This window comes from Capra hircus, chromosome 10 (genome assembly GCF_001704415.2).
Source record: "Capra hircus breed San Clemente chromosome 10, ASM170441v1, whole genome shotgun sequence".
Classification (NCBI taxonomy): Eukaryota; Metazoa; Chordata; class Mammalia; order Artiodactyla; family Bovidae; genus Capra; species Capra hircus.
The window spans coordinates 15,685,769-15,707,927 of record NC_030817.1 but is presented as its reverse complement, the minus strand read 5'-3'; the positions used below and the strand labels follow the sequence as shown (position 1 = coordinate 15,707,927).

At 51.8% G+C, this 22,159-nt stretch overlaps 1 protein-coding gene across 5 annotated transcripts in view; it reads left to right on the top strand.

Annotated features, from left to right (window-relative positions):
• IFT43 (intraflagellar transport 43) overlaps positions 1 to 13,048 on the top strand; it is a 114,507-nt gene extending 101,459 nt beyond the window's left edge. For 4 of the 5 annotated variants that reach the window (XM_013967334.2, XM_018053936.1, XM_018053935.1 and 1 more), the window contains 4 exons: positions 11,721 to 11,793; positions 12,036 to 12,111; positions 12,592 to 12,654; positions 12,784 to 13,048. In XM_013967334.2, coding sequence (XP_013822788.1) covers positions 11,721 to 11,793; positions 12,036 to 12,111; positions 12,592 to 12,654; positions 12,784 to 12,903 — 332 coding nt within the window. In that variant the 3' untranslated portion in view covers positions 12,904 to 13,048. Of the gene's footprint in view, positions 1 to 11,720; positions 11,794 to 12,035; positions 12,112 to 12,478; positions 12,655 to 12,783 lie in introns of all 5 variants that reach the window. The other variant, XM_018053938.1, reaches the window with a different exon arrangement.

Here is a 22,159-nt window from a genome sequence, read left to right as displayed (position 1 = left end):
ATGAGACAATGAGAAGTTACAGCGAATTGGCCTGAAGTTTCATTAATGCAGCAAGAGAAGTTGTTTTAACTTGGTTTTGTGTTCAAGGTCCCATGATGCCACCATGGGAAAAGCATACGCCACCACAGAGTAGGTATCTGGGAGCTGATGGACTGTCTTGACTCAGCAAGCTTAGTAGAGACTGGTTTGGCTCTGTTCTTCTTGCCTCTCAAAGAGGCAGTGTCAGGGCAGGTTTTGGAAACGGAGTTAAGCTTGGACCAGACTTCGGTTGTTCTGCTTTGTCCCCTCAGTTGTCCCCTACCTCCCCTGGTCCAGCTGCCCAGCACAGCCTAGAGTGTTGACCAGACCTCCTGCTCACTGGCAGAGCCGGAACAGCATGCTCTAGGCCCCTTGGTGGTCCCCTGCCATCTCTGGGTCACATCAGCCTTCCCAAACTCTCCATCACAAACATCTCTACCCAAAAGGCAGTTGACAGTGACCAGTCTCTGGGGCTCCAGTTTCTTTGTTCATATGAGCAGCTTTCTGGGATGTCCCTGTCTGAAGAGGTGGGATGGGGAAGATGAAGCAAGTCTTGGACCACACATGCACGACTGTTGTAAACGAAGCAGCCTATATTGACCTTCCTCCAGAAACACAGGGAAGGCTCCGTCAGCATCCCGTGGTGCCGTAGTCTGTTTGGAGGAATGTGATTAATAATAAATCTTCCAACATTAGGCAGTGACAAAAGCAAAAGAGAGCTCACCCTCCCTGAAACAGCTATGGAGACCTGGATGTTTATTCTGTAACTCCTTGGGTTCTTTCCCTACTGAGTACAGAAGACAGGATTGGGATAGGACAAAGCTAATCCCACTTAGCTCCGTGAGACAGTCCTAGGTGTGACTGTGAGCCACGGTCCAGCTTTGGGGAGAAGCACAGGTCCTTCTCCACACAGCTGTGAAGGGAATGATGGATGAGGGACGAGAGGAGACGAAGCCAGTTTGGTGAGAACCACCGCCCGGGGACATCTTAGGCTCCTTAGATTTTTATGTGATTAGAAAGAAATAGAGGCTCGATGCCCTAGGATGTCTGTTTCAAGCAATGGGGACTATATAGAGAAGAGGCATGGTGTTCTCTGCAACTAAAAGAGACAAATGGATTTGGAGGAGTTGCTCCAAATAGTCTGTAACTAAAGCCACAGTCAGCTGTGGCCTTGGGACTGTATTCTCCAAGCAGGTGGCCGTGGTGCCCTTACTCGTCTTGAAGTCTGACGGTCAGACAGCACTTAGGTGAGACGGGAAGGAACAGGCTTGATTGTGCATCTGAGGTTGGGACTCAGCACATCACTTGGGCCTCAGTGTGAGAAGTCTCCCCTTCCGACACCTGCAGAAAAGCACAGCCTAGGTATAGCAGAAATCCAGGGAAGCAGCGATAGGGGACCCTCTTACCTTAGCGAGAGACGAACTTGGAATGGCCAGCCAGTAGGGTCTTCCTTTCCAGTTTCAGGTCCTCCCAGCTTTCTAAACATCCCCAGATGTTTCTGCCATGTGTGTGGGTATACTCACCTATACGTACGCACACGCAGGAGGGCAGATATTGGGAAAAATGATTCCTGAGTCCATAAGTGTGGTTGACGGACTGGGTTTACCTAAAAGACCCTTTAAGAGAAAGCTCTTGAAAGATGATTACAGAATTGAGACACCATCATTTAAAAGTGCCCGAGGCAAACGCCTTTGAAAATTGCAGCAGCGGAGGGACGGAGAGAGAACCAGGCAGCCCTTGATTGTTGGGCTGTTCCCTCAGGACCCGTCGCCCCCCCTCCCCCTCTGTTTCGCATCTGATAAGAGAGAGAGCAGCGGTAAGACTCCTCATCTATCTTATGAAAATCCGATTCAGAATGGCTGTGATCAAAACCAGCTGGCTGTCACCAGCAGTGGCCTTGCACGGAGGAAACTGCTCAGAAGCCGTTCCGTATGTGGGGGTGTCACGGGTGGCACCGATCAAAGGAGCATTTTTTTAATAAATATATATAAGGAAAAACACAAAACCTAAGGATTTAGAATAAAAGCGGTGGAGTTTGTCTTGTTTTTTTCTTTCAGCATAACACGAAGAGGATGAAATAGAATCAGATATGCCCGGTTTCTAACACTTCTAGTGGCGGCTCTGAGAAGGCCGCTCTCTGTCACATTCATTTTGTATTGCTGTGTCTCGGGCCTTGTTGAAGAGAGCAGAGAGGTCCTCCCTTTTCCGTCCCTTCCAGCCGCTTCATCCCTCGTCACCTTTAAAGGCCCTTACCCCTCGTCATCCTTAACACGTCTCTCCGGATCAAAGCCGTGAAGCGCCGAGTGAGAGCTGCTGGCAGTAACCGGGAGCCTCCCTGTTCATTGTTTTAATTTCCTTCGAGTAGTAACCAGTGTATCACAAAAGTGAAGTCGCTCAGTCGTGTCCGACTCTTTGCGACCCCATGGACTGTAGTCTACCAGGCTCCTCCATCCATGAGATTTTCCAGGCAAGAATACTGGAGTGGGTTGCCATTGCTTTCTCTAGGGGGATCTTCCCGACCCAGGGATCGAACCTGGGTCTCCCGCATTGTAGGCAGACGCTTTCCAACCTGAGCCCCCAGGGAAGTGGTTGGCTAGAGGTACCCCTCTCAGGTGACACTGGGCTCCTTCCCCGTGTGAGGCTCCTGGGCTGAACGGGACGTTTCCCTGTGGAGAACCGCCATTGGGTCTGCTTTGTCTGTCAGGAGCACCACCTTTAATTGCTGCCCAGGGTCAGTCCTGGTTGACGGCCCTTCACGTGGTCCATAGGGACTCTCCCGCAGCCCGTGGTGGCCTGGCTGGGATGACGGCGCAAGTCTCCTGGGGTGTCGCATTCGAGGCTCCTTCTGGAATGTGCTCCTGTCCCCCCTGCAGGTGATACGCTGAGGCCAGGCCTGCACGCCCGAGGCAGGCCACGAGCTGAGTCAGCACGCAGCGCAGCCTCCCGTCTGCCCACCGTCCAGCCAGCACCGGCCCCGCTGAGACCCCGCTTGTCTCAGACAGACCCAGCCCCAGCCCTGCCCTCACGGCCCAGAGTCAGCCAGGACGGTTGCCACGGTGTGGGGGCTGGACGGAGCAACCAGCTCTATTTCTTTTTTTTTTTAATCTTTATTGGACTGTAATTGCTTTACAGTGTCGTGTTAGTTTCTGCTGTACAACAAAATGAATCCTCCGGATGTATACATCTATCCCCTCTTTTTTGGATTTCCTCCCCGTTTAGGTCACCACAGAGCGTTGACTAGGGTTCGCTGTGCTCTACACTAGGCTCCCATTACTCATCTATTGTATGCACAGTAGCGTACTGATTTATATGTCAGTCCCAACCTCCCAGTTCATCCTACCCTCCTCCCCCGCTGGCGTCCCTACGTCTCTTCTCTACGTTCCTGTCTCTATTTCTGCTTTGCACGTGGGTTCAACACCAGCTGTTTTGATGTTCTTCTTGAGGTCAGTGATCTCTTTCCCCAGCAGCACGAGAAAGGGGGTCGGTTGGGTAGAAGCCCAGAGACTTCTCAGCATATATGGAATATGGATGAAGCCCCCCACACCCCCTGCCAGCCAGCGCCTCAGGAGACAGGCATCTTTCTGTCCCTGGCACTGATTTCCTCAGGGACCTGCTTGTGCGCCTTTTGCTCATAGTCAGAACCTGTTTCTCAGCCCCTGCAGTGGGCCCTCTGGCCAGTGGTGTCACAGTGTTCAGCCTCTCTTCTCTGAGGGCCGCCCATCTCCTCCCAGCCGAGTGGCCCGGCTGGGTCAGGTGGACTCACCGGGGACCGGACTTCATGAGGCAGACCTGCCCGGGATCCGCAGGTGCCTTTTTGCCCTGGAACCCGAGTCCACCTGGGGACTGCAAGGGCCCAGAGCTCCTCTGAGAGCATCCTTTCCCCTTGTTCCTTCGGGTGTTTGAAGCCTGTTGCCTACTGCTTTCCCCTTTTCTTTTCCCTTTAAAAAAAAAAAAAAAGCTTCATTTTTTTCACTTAGAAAAAAAATTATTTATACGATTGAGATCCACTAATTAAAGCCATTTTCTGGTATTTGGTTACTGGAGCGTTTGATGTCTCTCTGACAAGACCATGAAATGCACGGAGTGTCCACGGGGACAGAATTTGCTGAACACGGCTCTTTGTAAATGAGGGGACACAGTGTCGCAGCCGCTCATGAATATGAAACGCCCATGATGCCACCTCAGTGGACTTGGGAACACAGATGAATCCTGTCATGTGCTAAATGAGACCAATTTCTTTCACTTAACTTCATCTTCAATCAGACCTTCTTCCATTTGCCTGTTTAAAATTCCCCATACGTGATGCAGAAGGTAACAGCATTCAGTAAAACAAAGTTTTGCAGCTGCAGAGAAAAATGATAATGATCTCAGGCGTAAAGTTGCCATCTCCTAGAAACATGGACATTCTTTTGAAAGCTCTTGAGCTCTGCTGAGGGTCTGCTGACTTTGAACACACCATTGGAGGTTGTCTCAACTTCTCTTCTTGGGGTGTCCCCCCTGCAGCATGTCAGGTCCCTTTCAGGTGGGTTGGTTGTTGACCATGGCTGTGCCTTATAAAGGGTGGACGTGAGCCCTTGGCAGCCCACAAGTGCGCTGCAATGGCCGGGGTGCTGCCGGAGAAGCAGTTGTGTGGGGTTGTGTGGGTCCTCTATCCCCGGGAGCCGAGGTGAAGTTAGTGAGTGAAGCAAGAGGGACAGATGTCATCAGTCAGCATCTAGAAGGACCAGGCCAGGTAGGCCGACCCTAGTACCGTTGACTAAGGCATCAGGATCAGAATGTGCTGAAGATTAGAAGAGACTTCATGTAGTTCTCTAGAAACCCTTCTGGCCACGGCTACAGAATCCCATTCAGAAATCCCCAACCAAGAACCATCAGCACAGAGTAGAAGCTAAAGAAATGCAGAGAGGAGCAGCTCCCTGCCTGCACCATCTTTGCCTGGGTGGGATCAGGGCCCGGGTCAGGGTGTCTTTGTTCTCTCCTTCCTCTGCAGGAAGATTTATGCTCCAGGGAAAGAGCCTGAGTGATGCTCAGGGTGCCCTCATCGCAAGTGTAGTCCAATATAAGAAATCACCTTCTGTTCTTGTACCAAAACAAGCAGACGACAGCCAGATGTGAAGGCAGGCTCATCGCAGCTACCTGGGGCCAGGGTTTTTGCAAGAGGCAGGCAGGCTGCTTGCTGTCAAGCCACAGGGGCTAAAAAGGATCCCACTGGGACTTCCTGGGTACTTAGCATTTTAGTGCAACGGTGTGATGGTATTATCCATAATGAATGGGTTTCAGGGCAAATGGCATCTTCTCACATCTTTGGAATCAGTTGTAATTGATCCTGCTGGTGTTCCCACGTTTCTATTATTTATTTAAGCACTCCTCATTTATTTCTGTGGTTTCATCTGGTGGTTGGTTGGTTGGTAGGCCTGTTGGCAGACTGATGTACTGGCATCATAATAAGTTTTCCTTTTGGCAACCTCTCCCTTTGGAATTAGTTCCTACTGTTGTTGCTGTACATCAACAAGCATTTACTGGGACTCCCAGAAAGTGAGTGGTAAGACTGGGGCACACCAGAGATCAAGAGGAAGCTCAGGGAGATTGGTGAGGGACAGTATGACCCAGCCTCAGGAGGGAAGCCAAGGGGTCCGTAGGGACCATATTTGAGTGAGTCTTCCTCTGTAACTTTGTCCCCACTGCTCCGTCGTTTCTTGTATATGCACAGGCCCTTCCCAGCAGGCCTTGCGGCTCTCAAGTAAAGCAAAGCCTTTGCTATGATGCCATCAAACCCAGGAAGTGTCTAAGGATGGCTCTTGGTTGTTCTTGTGACATGAATCCTGCTTAAGCAGCTCTGAGACTCAATAGCACTTATACTACAACCAGAATGATCTAGAGAAAATGAACATGGTATCCTTCTATGGGTGTGGCTTTCAGATTTGAGAGACGTTTATTGATGTCAGTTCTGTTCGATTGTCCTTTAGTCTGCCCATCTTTGGGAATGCAGAAGTGACTGAGACACGGTCTTCACCCTCAACCTAGGAGGTAGGCCAAGGGCAAATTGCACTTACTCTACCTACAGCAAGGTGATCAGGCCCATCCTGTGGCCTTGAATAAAGTCTTATGGAAAGACAGAGGAAGCTCTGAATTCTGCTTTTGGCTTCCCAGATGATCTACAAAGGAAGGGATGTGCATCTTATTTATCCTGCTCCTTTGTCATCATTTTGTAAGTGTATAGGCCTGCCCGCTGCAGCTTGTTCATGCTTATTCCGTCCGTCTTGGTTTGCCCCTAACGTGCTTCCGGAGGGGTCTTGCCTGTAGCAGGCACCCATCAGGCACGTGTCTCCTGGCTGGTCAATGCAGGTCCTTCCCCACCTGGCACCTGACGCCCTCTCTCCTGCCTCGCTCTGTGCGGCTCTCCTGAGCCCTCCACGTCAGCCACACCAGCCTTCCTCAGAGAGTTGCCCCTCGTCTCCTGGCGCCTTTGAGCACGCTGTCCCCTGCCTGGCTTAGTGCTGTTTGTCCTCCAGCTGCTCTGTCCAAGTTCTGAGACCTCCCCTCACCCCTCACACCACCCCTCAAAATCCCAAGTTAGATTCTCTCTGAATGGAATTAAGTGCATTCTGCAGCATCCGTTCAGTAGAGTACTAGCCCACCAGGCTCCTCTGTCCATGGAATTCTCCAGGCAACCATACTGGAGTGGGTAGCCATTCCTTTCTCCAGGGGCTCTTCCTGACCCAGGGATTGAACCCGGGTCTCCCACATTGCAGGCAGATTCTTTACCATCTGAGCCATTAGGGAAACCCATAAAATACTAGATCATCATTTAAAAGAATAAGATGAATCTGTACACTGAAAAGGAAAGACAAAAATCAGTCACAGAACGATAGATATGTAACGTGCCACTTGCAAACATTTTTAAAAGGACAAACGTGCTGTATATGCAGAAATTCTTTTCAGTGACCATATATGAGAAATGATTAATAGCGATCACTTCTAGGGAGATGACTGGGGTTCATATAAGGAAAGGATGTTTTCCATCTTAAACTTGTCTGTAACATTTGAATTTGTTACCACATGTGATGTTACTTTTACCTGGTGGCTCAGATGGTAAAGAATCCGCCTGCAATGCAGGAGACCTGGGTTCGATTCCTGGGTCAGGAAGATCCCCTGGAGAAGGGAACAGCTACCCACTCCAGTTTTCTGGCCTGGAGAAGTCCATGGACCATACAGTCCATGCTGCTGCTGCTGCTAAGTCGCTTCAGGCGTGTCTGACTCTGTGCGACCCCATAGACGGCAGCCCACCAGGCTCCCCCATCCCTGGGATTCTCTAGGCAAGAATACTGGAATGGGTTGCCATTTCTTTCTCTAACGCATGAAAGTGAAAAGTCAAAGTGAAGTTGCTCAGTCGTGTCCGACTCTTAGCGACCCCATGGAGTGTAGACTACCAGGCTCCTCCGTCCATGGGATTTTCCAGGCAAGAGTACTGGAGTGGGTGCCATTGCCTTCTCCAGTCCATGGAGTTATACAAATGCAGTTTCCCCACCTTGTGGCTAATTGGGCACCACATGGGGCCCAGAAGCAGGTGAACAGCAAGTGAGATGGCTGACATGAGAGGCCCAGAGCAAATGCCCAGCAGGGAAGGCCCATTTTATTAAGGAGCCCAAGTGGAAGAGAGTGGCAGGTGACCTGGGGGGGGGGCACCCTCTTTGGAGACCAAGATCAAGGATGAGGGCTCCACTCCCAGGGTGCTGGCGTGTCAACCCTCTTGCCTCGCCGGCCCCTTTCCTGGGGGTGTCTGAGGTATCTCAGCCACCTGCTCCTCGTCACGGCTGGTTTAACGCCACATGGCCAGCAGGGGAGGGAGTCTCTGGGCTCTTGCGTGTTGGTCCATTTTCCTTTCTGCTCCAACAGCCTTGTTGTAGGCAAGTAACCAGTGGGGCGTATGGTGAGGGAGAGACTTAGCTTAGTGATGGTTCCTGGGAGGCAGAGGAGTAACCAAAAACAGAGGACCCTGAGTCTCCAGGCAGGACAATTTGTCCCAACTCTAGGCGGTTGTCTCACCCCTCCACTAGCTAAAGCGGCCTGAAGTCACTGCACCTTTGCAAAGAAAGCCTGAGGGCGGCACAGGCTGGGAGTCGGGGGTGGTTGCAGTTGAACTGCAGTGGGAAGCCTGCTCTGTCCATTCCTGATGCCTCACTCCACGCAAACCGCTCCATCTTGCTGAGCCTCAGTGTCGTCTGGAAAATGAGGCAAATGGTCAGGATTAAATGCGAAAATGAGGATAAAGCTGTATAGCTTCTCTCCATGCTCAATGTTTTATCTGTCAGGCAAGTAAGAATAGTACAGAATATTTATTAGGTGCCCAGCATAGCACTTCGTGTTTTATAAAAAGTGTCCCATGTATACCTTACACCAACGTATGAGATGGGTGTAGTTATGCTCCCCATTTTACAGCTGTGGCAACTGAGGCATCGAGAGGGTAAAGTCGCACAGCTAGTCCGTGGAGGCGCCAGGCTGTGAATGCCTCCAATGCCTGCACTCTTAACCACCAGACAGGAGGCCTGCCCACGTGCTTAACAAAGCCAGTGTTTCTGTTAACATTCTTATTGTTAGCAGCATGGAAGAAAATGAGACTAAAGTCAACAGAATGACTGAACTTTCAGTAGTGCTGGAGCAGAGTCCTTTATTCCTCTTATCGCGGCTGTTAAAGGTATATCGTCGCATATATCTTGGGATGTTAAACTTGATACCCTGAATCAGACCGGGTCTCTGGTCCAGGCCTACAGGTGACATAGCCATCACTGACTGCAGACATGGCTGCTTCGTTCTAGGCAGGTCATTTTGTAAAGAAGCGGATTGATTTCTCAAGCCCGTTTTCTTTTTCTAGGTTTGTTCATCATGTATATGTGTGTGAGAGAGAGAGAGGAGTGGGACTGGGGGGAGAGAAAGAGGCAAAGAGGACAGAAACTGTTTGTGACTGTACATCAGAAACTGTAAAATGAGGAAGTTCTTTGAAATTTGCCCAAGACCTGCTCCACGGCCACCTGTTCCTCCGGGGCTGGGAGTTGGATGGCCAGGCTCTGCAGCGATGCGCTCAAGCTGTCACTGCACCGGAACGCTCCAGCTTGCCTCGACCTGGCTGTCATCGCTGGCTCCATCCCACTCTGGCACTTCGCTGGGCTCTGTCGGGCACCAGGCTTCCAATTAGAGAGAGACCCCACTGTGTGGCCAGCGCCACCCGCGTCCCTCTGAGCGGCCCCTTTGCCAAGGCCCACACTGACCTCCGCTCTGGCGCAGATGGGGCCAGCCCCACTCGCTTTCCTGCGCATTTGGAGGAAGGAGGCAGGGATGAACGGGGAAGCCCTTGGGGACCCGGAGCGGACTGCGGGCTGAAGCACAGCTCCTCAGTGCAGGGAGAAGCTGGGCAGGGTTGACAGGGCCCAGAGGCTGACATTGCAGAGCAAGGGAGGACTGGGGAAGACCCGATCCTGAGCCTGAAGCTCAGCAAAGGGCGGGGGCATTTCTTACCAGCTTTTGAATATTCATCTCAGGCTGGGCCCCACACCGAGCAGAGCCAAGAGTAGCCTGCTGTCTCACATCGGACCTGTCACGATGCTGATGGCACATGGCTCAGCCAGCTTCCTCCCTGCCCGGCTACAGGGCCCACGCGGTCTCACCAGCCTGGGAGGCCCCTCGCCCCAGACTCAGGGACGGTGCCATCAGCCAGCAGTGGACTGGATCCACTCAGAGCAAGCTGAATTTCTATTAGCATAAAAAATAGAAAATTAGAGAATTCCGTATCCAGTTCTCTAGCAGGATAGAGAGATACCATCTAACCTCTGAACAGCTTCTTTCTGGATAGAGGACTAGCTGAGTGTGATTCATTATTTCCAGGCTGCTGTGTGCATCTTCTTTATTTCCCTTTTATCAGCCATTTCTTTCTATTTTCTTCCTTTTACTCGCTGTCTTTCTCTGCCTGTCTCTTTCTCTCTCATTTTATTTTCTGTGTCTCCGTCTCTCCCTCGCATGTTCTCTCTCTCTCTTTCCAGGTACAACATCTGTAACTCTGCCGTCGGAAGCAGTAGTAAAGACACCAGGCTGGGAACTGACATTTATATATACTCAGGCTAAGCTTGACTAGACCCATTGCAAAGTCCTAAGTAGTGAATAGCCTGAAAGTGGGAAGGGTCCTTTCCAGCTGCTCTTGGAATGATTCTGTATCTCTTTAAAAAAAAAAAAAAAAAAGTTGATTTAGTCCATAGAAGCAAAAAGGAAGGGTGTCTTCACTACTCTCGCCTCTCTGGAATTTTTAATATTTGTAGTTGGTTTGGGACTTCCAGGACTGTCTCTCCTTGCTTCACCTTTTTTTTTTTTCTCTGTCCCATCTCTCTTTATCTCTGTGCAGACTGGTTAAAACAAAGACACCCCCTCTGCCAGTCAGTGATGCTCCCTGAGAGAAGGCAGTCCCTCCTTAGGGTGCTCGAGAAGAGGGCTGGTTTCTCTGCCGTGAGCAAGTTGCCGCTGTTAAGTGACGTGCTGTCCCTCTGCTTCTTCCTTCGCATGAGCGTGTTAGATTGACGAAAGGAATGGCCTTGTGTCTCCTCCTGTGTCTGTATGTCTGTCTGATACAGAGAATTCAGAAAAGAAGAATCTCCAGGAGACAGCAAGGGCAGTGTCATCTTTAGAGTCAGCATTGTTTAGGATATTAGACCTGGCCAATGGAGACGCGAGCTTCCCTCATAGCTCAGCTAGTAAAGAATCCACCTGCAATGCAGGAGACCCCGGTTTGATTCCTAGGTCAGGAAGATCCCCTGGAGAAGGAATAGGCTACCCACTCCAGTATTCTTGGGCTTCCCTTATGGTTCAGCTGGTAAAGAAGCCACCTGCAATGTGGGAGACCTGGGTTTGATCCCTGGGTTGGGAAGATCCCCTGGAGAAGGAAACGGCTACCCACTTCAGTATTCTGGCCTGGAGAATTCCATGGACTGTATAGTCCATGGGGTTGCGAAGAGTCAGACACAACTGAGTGACCTTCACTTTCAGTGGAGCTGCTGGTCCTGTACGCTGCCAGGAAGCCAGGTCACATCATTAGGTGTAAAGTGACCTTGCAGATACAGACTCAGGGCTGTGATGGTTGTGAAGACTAGGACGAGCTGATGCACACGTGGGCCTCGGTCATGAGGAAGTGCGCTCATGGAGACGTCTGCCTGGTGACGGGGCGTGTTCCCCGCTCCTCTGTCTCTGACCGCGCCAGGCTCACTCAGCTCCTCTTTTTCTTCCTCTCCTCTAAGCGCTTCCCCCCAGGGCTGTCCAGGACTTTCCTCTCATTTCCTTACATTTCTCCTTGGAGAGCTATTCCCATGGCTCCTGACATGGACCAAATGTCAGGACCACCCAAGAAATCTTATGGGAAAATTCAGCCTCCCAGGCCCCACCCAGGAAACTTTAATTCCCGCAGGTTCTGGGGTAGTAAAGCCTGAGATTCGGAAATTGTTGAAGTTCCACCTTCGATTCTCATGCACACCTCAAGTTCAGTTCCACCACCCTGAATCGGGGGGAGGCAGTGCTGGAGGCTGGAGACCATCTGAGTGTCCATTCTACCCAAAGCCTGTAGCCCTTACAGTGGCCAGGGTGTTGAAGCTGCTAAGTCATCAGTGGGGAAGTAGGCTAGACCCCCACTCATGCTGCTGACAGTTTGGCCTACCCTCTGGTTGCAGATATCCCTGTTATTCCGGACCTGGAGGAGGTACAGGAGGAAGACTTCGTCTTGCAGGTGGCAGCCCCTCCCAGGTGTGTTACATTCGCCTGAAGTTGGAGGGAGGCTGGGGAACGTGCCAGGCGCCATCAGCAGTGATGCTGCCCCCTTGGGGAGATCCACACGTCTCTAGTGATGGGCCCCATCCCAGGGTTCCCATTTTATTGCACATTTTTTCCCCTTTCTGGTCCTTCCCAGCTGCCCAGGAGGCTCTGGGCATGGCGGCCTGGCAGCATGGCTGGTGTCGGTTCCTGCCCACATTCTGTCTTTCCCACAGCATCCAGGTCAACCGAGTGATGACCTACCGTGACCTGGACAATGACCTCATGAAGTACTCAGCCTTTCAGACCTTGGTGAGTGGACAGCTGCTACACAGAGGGGCAGGCGCCCACCGACATCTGCAGAAATTTCTCAGTTTCTCCCAGGCCTTGCAGCCCCTCCTCTGTGAGGCTCTGAGGCTGCCAGGCGACAATCCCTTTGCCAGAGACATCCTCCTCAGGTATTAGACCATCCCTGGACCCAGCCTATCCCAGTGTTCTCAGGGCCAGTCTCCCCCGTGCCCCCGCCTGCCCTCTCAGCATCGGTAGACGTGCTGCATCATGCCTGCCCCTCCCAGGTGTTCACTTTGCCCCAAGGAGTGCCCAGCCCATAGGACATCGTGGTGCCCACCCCAGCTCTCAGTGGCCGTGTGGTCCACCCACAAGTTTGCTGTTTCACAAGGTGTTCCTGCAGGCCTGGGTTTGGAAAGTTCTACCCCACTCAACTTGGTCCCCAGAGGTCATTGTCCAAAGGCCCCACGGTACACGTACCCCCTCCTGCCCCGACATTCACAGGATGGAGAGATTGACCTGAAGCTCCTCACCAAAGTCCTGGCGCCAGAGCACGAGGTTCGAGAGGTATGTGGCAGTGGCAGGTCCTGCCCCTCAGCTGTGAGCAGCGGGCCCCGAGGCTGACCTTGGCGGGAGGCTGGCTGTGCCCGAGGGGAGGGCCTCCCCCGTCTCACCCCAGGATGCCTCTCTCGGCAGGACGATGTCAGCTGGGACTGGGACCGTCTGTACACAGAGGTGTCCTCCGAGCTCCTCAACGAGTGGGACACACTGCAGACAGACAAGGAAGGCCCCGTGGGGCGGCCCGCACACACCTGAGCCATGGAGTTGCTTTCCCTGCACGCACACACCTCCGCTCTGGACTTGAAGAAAAGGCCATAAACCTAAAGAAGCTCTCAAGAGGCTCGGGATTTTTATATATGGACTATTTTGTAATAAAAATATTTTCTCTTGTAAGAAATTGCATCGTTCTGTGGCAAGAAATTGCTTTTGCTCTGTAACCCTCTCTTCCATTCGTTTGCACCGCCCTCTGGAAATTGCATCAGGGGTGAAGAAAGGCATCTTTTGAGCCAGTGATGGGAACTCGCCCCATCGCTGAAGAGCAGGAGGGAAAGCTAGATGAGGGAGGGGAAGGCTCTGCACTCTGTTCACAGAGGCCACAGCAGCTCCAGGGAGCATCTCCTGCTGGGGGCCTGGGGAGGGCCTGGCTGGACGCCTTTCTCCCTTTGGATGGTCAGTGACATTGGTGACATTTCACTGTCTCCTTTGTGCTTTCAGGGCCACTTAGCTGAGGGATTGTCGCCTGGCAGCCTCAGAACATGTGATAAGGTGACCCCATTGCCCATGTCAGGGTTCGGTGGCTCTTCTGATAGCATGCGCCTCCCTCCTACTTCCTGCAACCCAGGCCTGGAGCTCCCAAAGCACGTGTTTCCTTTCTGTCCCCCCAGGTTCCCAGGGCCTTGTTTCTCGTTCTCATTAGCAGAGGGCAGCTCAGCAGCCCTGAGATGTCCACAAAAACTCTCAGGGAACCCCAGGCCTCTCCCCCGACTATTCCCAACCTTTCCGACGCAGAGCTGTTTATCTCCACTGCTCTCCCCATCTCCAAGCATCATCACCACTTATTTCCAAAGTGTGCAAAGATCTGGAGCGGAGCCCAGCCCTTGTTCAAAACAGAGGCACCTTTTGTTTTTGTTTCTCTTTCTCCCCAAGACATCCCATCTGAGGACAGGACGTCTCCCACCAGCTTCTCCTAGGTGCCACTTTGGATCAGGCCTGTGCAGGCTGGCGGCTGCTAGCCAAGGCCCACTCCTGGCTGTGGGGAGCACTGAGTGCTGCTCTCATCCTGCCTGGAAAGCCCTTCATTAAAATTCAGGAAAACAAAGAGGCTCAACACTTCAAAAACCCACTGGGGGGTGATTTTGTCTGACTACGGTGCCCTTCCTCCAGTGAGCCACCGGGCTCGGCTCAGAGCAGACAAAGAGAACGCGTGTCTGTTAATTATAAACTCAGGGATTTAGGGGTTTGGGGGTCCTGTCTCCTCCTTTTCCAGAGTCACACTTTTAGCTCAGACATCCCCTCTTTGGAATAATTCCCATGGTCACTGAGAAGTTTCCGTCCAGGCTGGTTTTTCTTGAGCCTGCAAGATTCTGAAACCCGAAGGAGGAAAGGCTGTCTATTTCTGGTACCTTAATCCCTGGCAAGTTCAAGTGCCTTGGGACCCTGGTAACCTTGGAGGTCTTCGGCCAGCCGCTCGCACAGGGGCTGGGTTTTGACTCCCTCCCTTTACTTCTCAGACACCATCTTTATGTGCCAGCCATCCTGCCCAAGACTTCAAGGGCCTCCCAGGAAGAGGACGCAAGAGGCCCAATAGACCAGACAAGCTTCGACAGGGACCCCAGTGTGGTTTTCTGCAGACACGGCGGGGTGGGGGGGCGGCAGCGAGGAGGCATGGAGTGGGCCTCTTGCATGTGTTGGGCTGATGGGTTCCTTTCCGGTTTCTCCCAGACTGGCTCATGTCAGAGAAGCCCCAGCCGGTACGCGGCTAAATTTGGCATTGGTGGTAGCCACAGAGCTGCAGTTCATAGGCTGGGCCCTGGTGGGGAAGTTCATTCATGAGATTCTGGTAGAGACTATGTAGTCATACATGCCAGGTGCTGTTTCAGACTCTACAGACAGGGAACTGGGCAAGGAAAATTCTCTTCCCTCAAAGCGCTTCTGTTCTGGCGGGGGAGATAGACCAGTAAGTAAGAGAGGATGGTGAAGAGTGTTCCAAGGAGAGAGCAGTATTTACAAAAGCCCATAGTGCGGTGGAGGCCTGGCTGCTTTGAGCAGCAGCAGGAGGTGGTGTGCCTGGTGGGGAGGGGGCTAGCAGAGAGGAGAGGCTGTGTCTTGCTGGGGGGCCGGGCTCATCACAGAAAAAGCCTCTGCACGTGTGGGGTCTGCTCCCTTCAGTGACACGAGCACCCCCAGGCCTCCGTGGGCTCACCAGGCAGCCTTCGGAAAAAGTTTCCTCCAACACCTGCAGGACCCCTTTATGCCTCGGCCTGGAGAGAAGGGTTAATGCCGCATCGAGGGAGAGAGGAACCATGAGCTCTTCGGACATGGAATAGAGGTCCAGAGGCTGTGGTCAGCTCCCCCAGGCCAGGGCCTGCTGTGTGCAGGGCAGATGGCAGCCCTGTGAGACCCCTGCATGGAACGTTCCCTGGAAACCTGTTGCTCTGATGAGAAGCAAGGCCAGCCTGTGGCTGAACCTGAGGTCATCTCTACTTCTGATGATTGGCTCCTCTTTGTTAAACCCCGGTGCACCCCCCAGACAGGCTTCTGGAACTACCGGCTCCAGACGGAAACCACTGCTAGTGCCAGTCCAGGGCTGCCAGACCACGGAGCGCTGCTGCTCATGGAAGTCCAGGCCTTTGGGGAGGGTGGCTCCTGGGAATGAAAGGATTTTCGAGATAAGGAAGCTTTAGCATCCTTGCTCTGCTTCTCCAAGCAGTGCTATGCTAACCCCCACCTGGGGTGGGGGCCGGGGGGAGGCAAAGAGTCAGTGGGGAAGGGGATGGATGGAAGGGGGAGGGAAGGGAGCAGCATCCAAGAACACAGCTTCTGGAGTCAGGCAGTCCTAGGATCCAGGCCCAGTTCTGCCACTTGGTCGCTGTGGGTCCTTGAGCGAGCTCCTTTCCCCTTCTGACCCTGTTTTCTCATCTCTAAAATGGGGATAATCTTAGGATTGTGATGCCCAGTGAAAGCTGACGGCTGTTAGGTTTTGGAAATGAACGGGGTAGGAAAGGAACCTAGGGAGAGTCACATTGGATATTTTATTGTGACAACAAGCACCTGCATCTCACGAGGGGCTCCCACCCTCCCTTCCCCCGCCTGCATCATCTCTCAGCCATGCCTAGATAATGGTTTGGCACCGGGGTTGTTTTGCTTTTATAACAACTTCATTGAGGTATAATTTGCAGGCCTTAAAATTCACCCCCTGAAAGTATGCCATTCCATAGTTTCAGTGAGCTGATGGAGTTGTGCAACCATCACCATAATTCTGTCTCCGCAACATTTTCATCAACCGCTAAGGCTCCCTTGTGTCCGTTTACCGTTAGCCTCCTCTTCCACGCCCAGCCCCAGGCAACCACTCGTCTGCTTGCTCACTCTCGAATGGTCTTTTCTGGGAATTTTTATATCAGTGGAACTCATACTGCATGTGGTCTTTTGAGCCTGGCTGTTTCCACTTACCATATTTTCAAGGTCCATCATGTCATACTATGTGCCAGCGGTTCATCCTTTGGATTACTGAACGTTCTTCTCTTAATATGGACACATACTATGTTACACTTAACATTCCACAGCTCTTGAACATTTGAGTCATTTCTAGTTTGAACTTAAGAAACTAGAAACTGTGGCCATTCATGTCCATGTCTTTGTGTGGACAGATGATTTTCATTCCTCCAAGGTAGATTCCTAGGAGTGTGATTCCTGGGTCATATGGTATATTTAGGCCTTCTCTGGTAGCTCAGATGGTAAAGAAACTGCCTGAAATTCAGGAGACACGGCTTTGGTCCTTGGGTAGAGAAGATCCCCTGGAGAAGAAAATGGCTACCCACTCCAATATTCTATGGTATATTTATGTTTAACTTTTAATTGCCAAACTTTTCCAGGGTATCAGTTTTATTTGTTTGGTTTTCCAGTGCTTCATCGTATCAGGATTAATTCAGTAAAAATTAAGATTTTCCTCTTATCTCCTCCCCGTAAATTTTTTCAGAGGTCACTGCCAAGTTTATAGGAGGCACGATCTCCTAGTTCCTCCCTCCCTGCCTTCTTCCTGTCAGTGAGCTATCTCTGCTGAGGACACAGAGCTCATCTGTCCACTCTCCCCACCAGCCTGTAAGCTTCTCCAGGATAAGACCGGGTGTTGTTTGAGTTTCTTTCCAGGCTTTTGCATATTCCAGAAGTTCAAAGTCAAATAAGACATGGCCCTAAAGACACAAGATTCCTCTGTGTTCTCAAAGCATTGGTTTTGAAAAACACAGAGGCTTTCCAGACGAGTGCAGGAAGCCAAATAATCCACTGTAAAGTGCAGATGAAGGAATAGAGAAGGAGCTTGGTTTGTCCACCAAGAGATGCAGAGGGGGGTTGGTGTGCTTAGAACAGGGGTCAGCATACTGCAGCCTGTGGCCCAAATCCAGCCCACCACCTGCTTGTGTTAAGTTTACTGGAACACGGCCACATACCTTCATTTACATACTGCCTATGGCTTCCTTGGGGCTACAGGAGCAGAACTTAGTTGTGACAGAGACCGCGTGGCCTGCAAAGCCTGAGTTATTTACTCTCTAGCTCTTTACAGAAAAAGTTTGCCAATCCCTCCTTAGATGAAAGAGAAATAACAAGAGCCACAGGCTTCCAAAGTTCAGCTGCTTGTCGCCATTCAGAAAAGCAATTACAGCAAGAGTGAGGTGAGTTAAATGGAAAGAAAGGCTGGAAGGATGGGGGCATTCTGGGCTCCTAAGAGAGAGAGACAAACTTCCCTTAAGAAAAGGAAAAAACAAGCAAAAAAAAACCCCTCATCATTTCCAGTTGGGACAGAATCTATTAGGAAGCAAAAAGCTGAAGAGACCAATTAGGCTCCTTAGCCTTTGGTCCTGTTTAAGACAGTAGCAGGGGGCGAGGGGGGCAGACTCCAGAACTCAGATACCTTGGGCAGCAGGCTCAGAATACTGGTGAGAAAGCCTGGTGGTGGGAGGTTAGGAGCAAGGGAGGAAGGGAAAGCCTGATTTTTTTTTCCTTTGGCGAAGCAGACATCAGAGAGGAAGGGTGTCAGGAGCAAGCAGAGGAAGAGGCCGCCCCTCTCGTGGCTGAGCCGGAGTGAATTAATTCCCGGCATATGTTCCCAGCATCTGTCATAGTGACCTGGACCAGAGGGGTCAGCAAGAGAGGGGACCGTGCCAGGGCCGAGCATTAGCCCCAAATTCCCTGGGGCTGCAGAAGCTCCTGGCTCCCACAGAACGAGGGCTGGCCAACTCAGCCCGGCAGCATCTGCCACAGCTGCAGCAAACAGCACTGAGCGGGGGAAGTGGTCCCCCACCAGAGAACACCTGCTGGGGAGGGGCTGGGCGAAGACCCGGAAGCCCTGCAGAAGCCCGTCTCTTCCAGAGCTCTCTCTCGGGCTGCAGTAGAAGCCACCCACCAGCCACAGGTCCTGCTGGCAGACAGGATGGTGCTGGGAGGGACAGTGCACAGGGATGGGGCGCCCTCCTAAGTACCAGTCCCAGAATCCGCACCCCAGCACCCCCTGAGTACTCTTCATCCTGCTTGATGCTTAACTGTTCCTTGGGAGTCAGAGGTCAGCATGGAGGGAGCAAGGCAGGAGGGCACAGAGGCTGAGAATGGAGACGATCCCAGGTTCAAATCCCTGCGCTTTCTCGTCACAGCCTCAAGGCCTCAGGCAGATTCCCTGCCTCCCTGTGCCTCGGTTTTCTCATCTGTAAAAACAATTCCTGACTCAAAGCGCTACTGTGTTGTTTTAACCATGTACAGTGAGTGTCTGGCACACGAAGCCAGCACTTGACGGAGCTGAGCTCTGATCTCGCTGGTTGGACAGACAATGCCCCCTCGCCCGGAAGGCTGCATATTCAGCACCGATTACACATGGGCATCTACCCCAAGGTCATGAACGGGAGGCCCACAGGCTGATTTTAACCCACAGGACATGTTCGATTTGGCTAACGCAAGATTTTTTTCATTGTTCTGTTAATTATCAACATTTAAAATGGAAAGGTTTTATTTTAAACCTGGATTTCCAGCTTCTCTTATGAAATTGGGAGATCTGTCTACCAGGCCACAGTCCCTGGGGCAGAGACTGCCATGAGCAGAGAGGCCAGAGCTCCATTGAATAGGGGCAGGTCAACACACCCCACTCCACTCTCACTTACATTTCTGACCACACTCTCCAGGTACTGACTGCAAGACCCTGCCCCATCTCCTCATTTTGCCAGTGAGTTTGAGAGTGGGACCATAAAGAAGGCTGAGTGATGAAGAGTTGATGCTTTTGAACTGTGGTGTTGGAGAAGACTCTTGAGAGTCCCTTGGACTCAAGGGAGATCCAACCAGTCCATCCTATAGGAAATCAACCCTGAATATTCATTGGAGGGACTGATGCTGCAGCTAAAGTTCCAATACTTTGGCCACCTGATGCAAAGAGCTGACTGATTGGAAAAAACTCTGATGCTGGGAAAGATTGAAGGCAGAGGAGAAGGGGACGACAGAGGGTGAGGTGGTGAAGGACAGGGAAGCCTGGAGTGCTGCAGTCCATGGGGTCGGCAAAGAGTCAGACATGACTGAGTGACTGAACAACAATAAATCCTGTTCCCCAAGGGCACTCATGCAAGGTCATGGGTATTGGAACTTGAGTCCTGACTTGCAGAGCAGTGCTGTCAGTAAGCAGGCCCCTGCCTGACCGACACACTAAAACCACATGAGCTCTGGAGAAGGTCCAGTGTTACCTACTCTGGAGTTATCCCCCTCTGATCTAACCCGGTGTCCAGCATGGGTCTGACGAGAGTTTGAGCAGAGTTCTGGGATATTTCCAGGGCCAATAAATGGACCCTCAGTCATTTGCCCTCCATTGAACCGTTTAAACTCTGCCTTGCAGCTGATGGCATCTGCTCCTGATAAAGGTCCAGCTCAGCAGGAGAACGTTAGCAGGTTTGCCTTCTTTCTGTGGCTGCCACCAGTGCCTCAGTCATGCTGCAGAGGTGTAATGGAGATGAGGCTGCCAGGATGTGTCTGGCTTCCAGGCCTTCAGGGCAGGAGAGCCCACCCCGGCCGCCAGCCACCAGGGTCTCCATGCCGAGTTCAGGACAGTGTCGGTTGCACCCTTTGGGAAATTTGCTCAAGAAGTAACGTGCCTTCGGGATTTGCTTCCAGGTCCAGGCTGTGAGCTTCCCAGACCATTGCTGAACCTGATGTGGTTCGGGGCTCGCCAGTCCAGGCCAGCACAGGACTCTTCTAGAGCAGTCTTCCCACCAGACCTCCTCCTGGGGCTGGTGGCATCTTTGTCAGAGCTGCACGGCAGTCTGAGATCCTTGCTATCCAATCCTCCTTCCTCTCCTTTCTGTCCACAGCTGTCAGCCCTTCATCCCCGCCTGAAGCCTCTTCCTGTCACGTCCTGCTTCTTCCCCTCTTTATCTTTCAGGCTGGATGTCTGCCTCCCGCAGGGCCCAAACAACGGGCCTGGTGGTCCAGCTAGATGTGGTGGTCCAGCCAAGACTCTGGAGCAGGGCTGAGAGGAGGCAGCTGGTTAGAGGAGTGGGGAACAGCTTCTCCAAAATCCAGACGCCTCCCAGACCCCCATGGCCTGGCTGGGGTGTGGGTGGGTTTGGGATTCCTGGAGAGGGACGCAGGGAGGTTGGCCAGAGCTCGGTCCCACTCACTCATTTAAGTGCCAGTGTAGAACCTAGTCCAACCGAGGAGGAACTGAAACCCCCCAGCAGGTATTTGATGAAAGAATCTGGTGTCCTCTCGGCCAGAGGAGAAAACAGCTCCCTCTTTTTTGCTGAGGTCAGGCCTGAAGTCTCTATTGGTGGCTTTATGGGCAGAGAACAGGGGGTGTCATGGATACCAGGCCTGCCAGGATTCAGGGTGTGCCCTCCTTCAGAGTCTGAGGCGGGTGGTCACTGCTGAAGGTGGGAGAAGAAATGCCGCTTAGACGACTGTGCCCCAGACCTCTCCGGGGCAGGGGCCCAGTAGACAAGACACCCTTGCACACAGCTGTTGAGATGACGTGCTCTCCCTCAGCAGAGGGGAGGCTGCTGGAGGCTTTGTGAAGGGCCAGGCTTGTTCTGACGGAAGCCCAGCGGGCAGTCCTACACTGTACCTGAGACGCATGCTCTCCGCTCTCTGGGGTGCTCATGCAACTTTAAGGACAAAGACAATGGAACCAAGACTGAACAAGAAAGCCACTTCCTAGGGGGTAGCTGGAGGAGATAGCACTGGCAGGGGTAGCTGAAGCAAGGAGAAAAAAATAGTGTAGCCTTTGGGCTTCCCTTTTAGCTCAGTCAGTAAAGAACTGCCTGCAGTGCAGGAGACCCAGGTTTGATCCTTGGGTTGGGAAGATCCCCTGGAGAAGGAAACGGCAACCCACTCCAGTATCCTTGCCTGGAAAATCTCATGGACAGAGGAGCCTGGTGGGCTGCAGTCCATGGGGTTGTAAAGAGTCGGGCATGACTGAGCAGCTAACACTTACTTCCTTAACTAGAAAACAAAATAAATAAATAAAACCCAAACCTAGGTGAGGCAGGGGAGGGCAGAGTGGGGATACTACATAGAGGCAGGAGGGAACGGTTTAGGGGGATGGAAATGTTCCATAATTTGATTATGCAATTGGTTACATGTCTATTTATAAAACTCATCAAATGATTCACTTTAAAAAGGGTGATTTTATGGTATGTCAACTGTACATCAGGGAGCTTGATTCTCACTGTTATCCCCTCACCCCCTCAGGTAGAGGAGGTGGCCGAGTTTCTGATTGTCCCACAGAATCATATAGTTTTTGCAAAGTCCCCTGTGCCCTGGGTTCTGGCTGCCCCTGAGAACTGATTCAAGAAGCAAAGAGGCCCTGTGGAAAGGCCACTTCAACCCCCGCCCCTCGGACTGAGTCTACTCAGACTCCAGAGCTGGCTTCACAGTCTTATCTGTAGTTTAGTCTTCCATGAAAATAAAAGCCAGCAAGTCTGACTACCACAGGTAGTCTGATGTGAAGTAAAGCACAGGCATTTGGGACTCATATTTGACTTTCTAATGGGAGCCCAGGTCCACTGAGCCCGGAGTAAGGGAGGGCACAGGGAACCTTGAAGACCCAAGACCGATTAAAACAGATGTGACCCCAGAGAGAACAGGGTATGCCATCTTTTGCATTGCAATAAATCTTTTGACCTGGGTGATGAGCTGGGATATAGGAACTTTTGATGCCAGCTCTTTAAAATAAAAAAATTCTTTTTTTAAAAGCTCACAAATCCCATTTTTAAAATATGATCTTTAACTTGCACATATTCATGAAATTATATACATAGATACATAATCA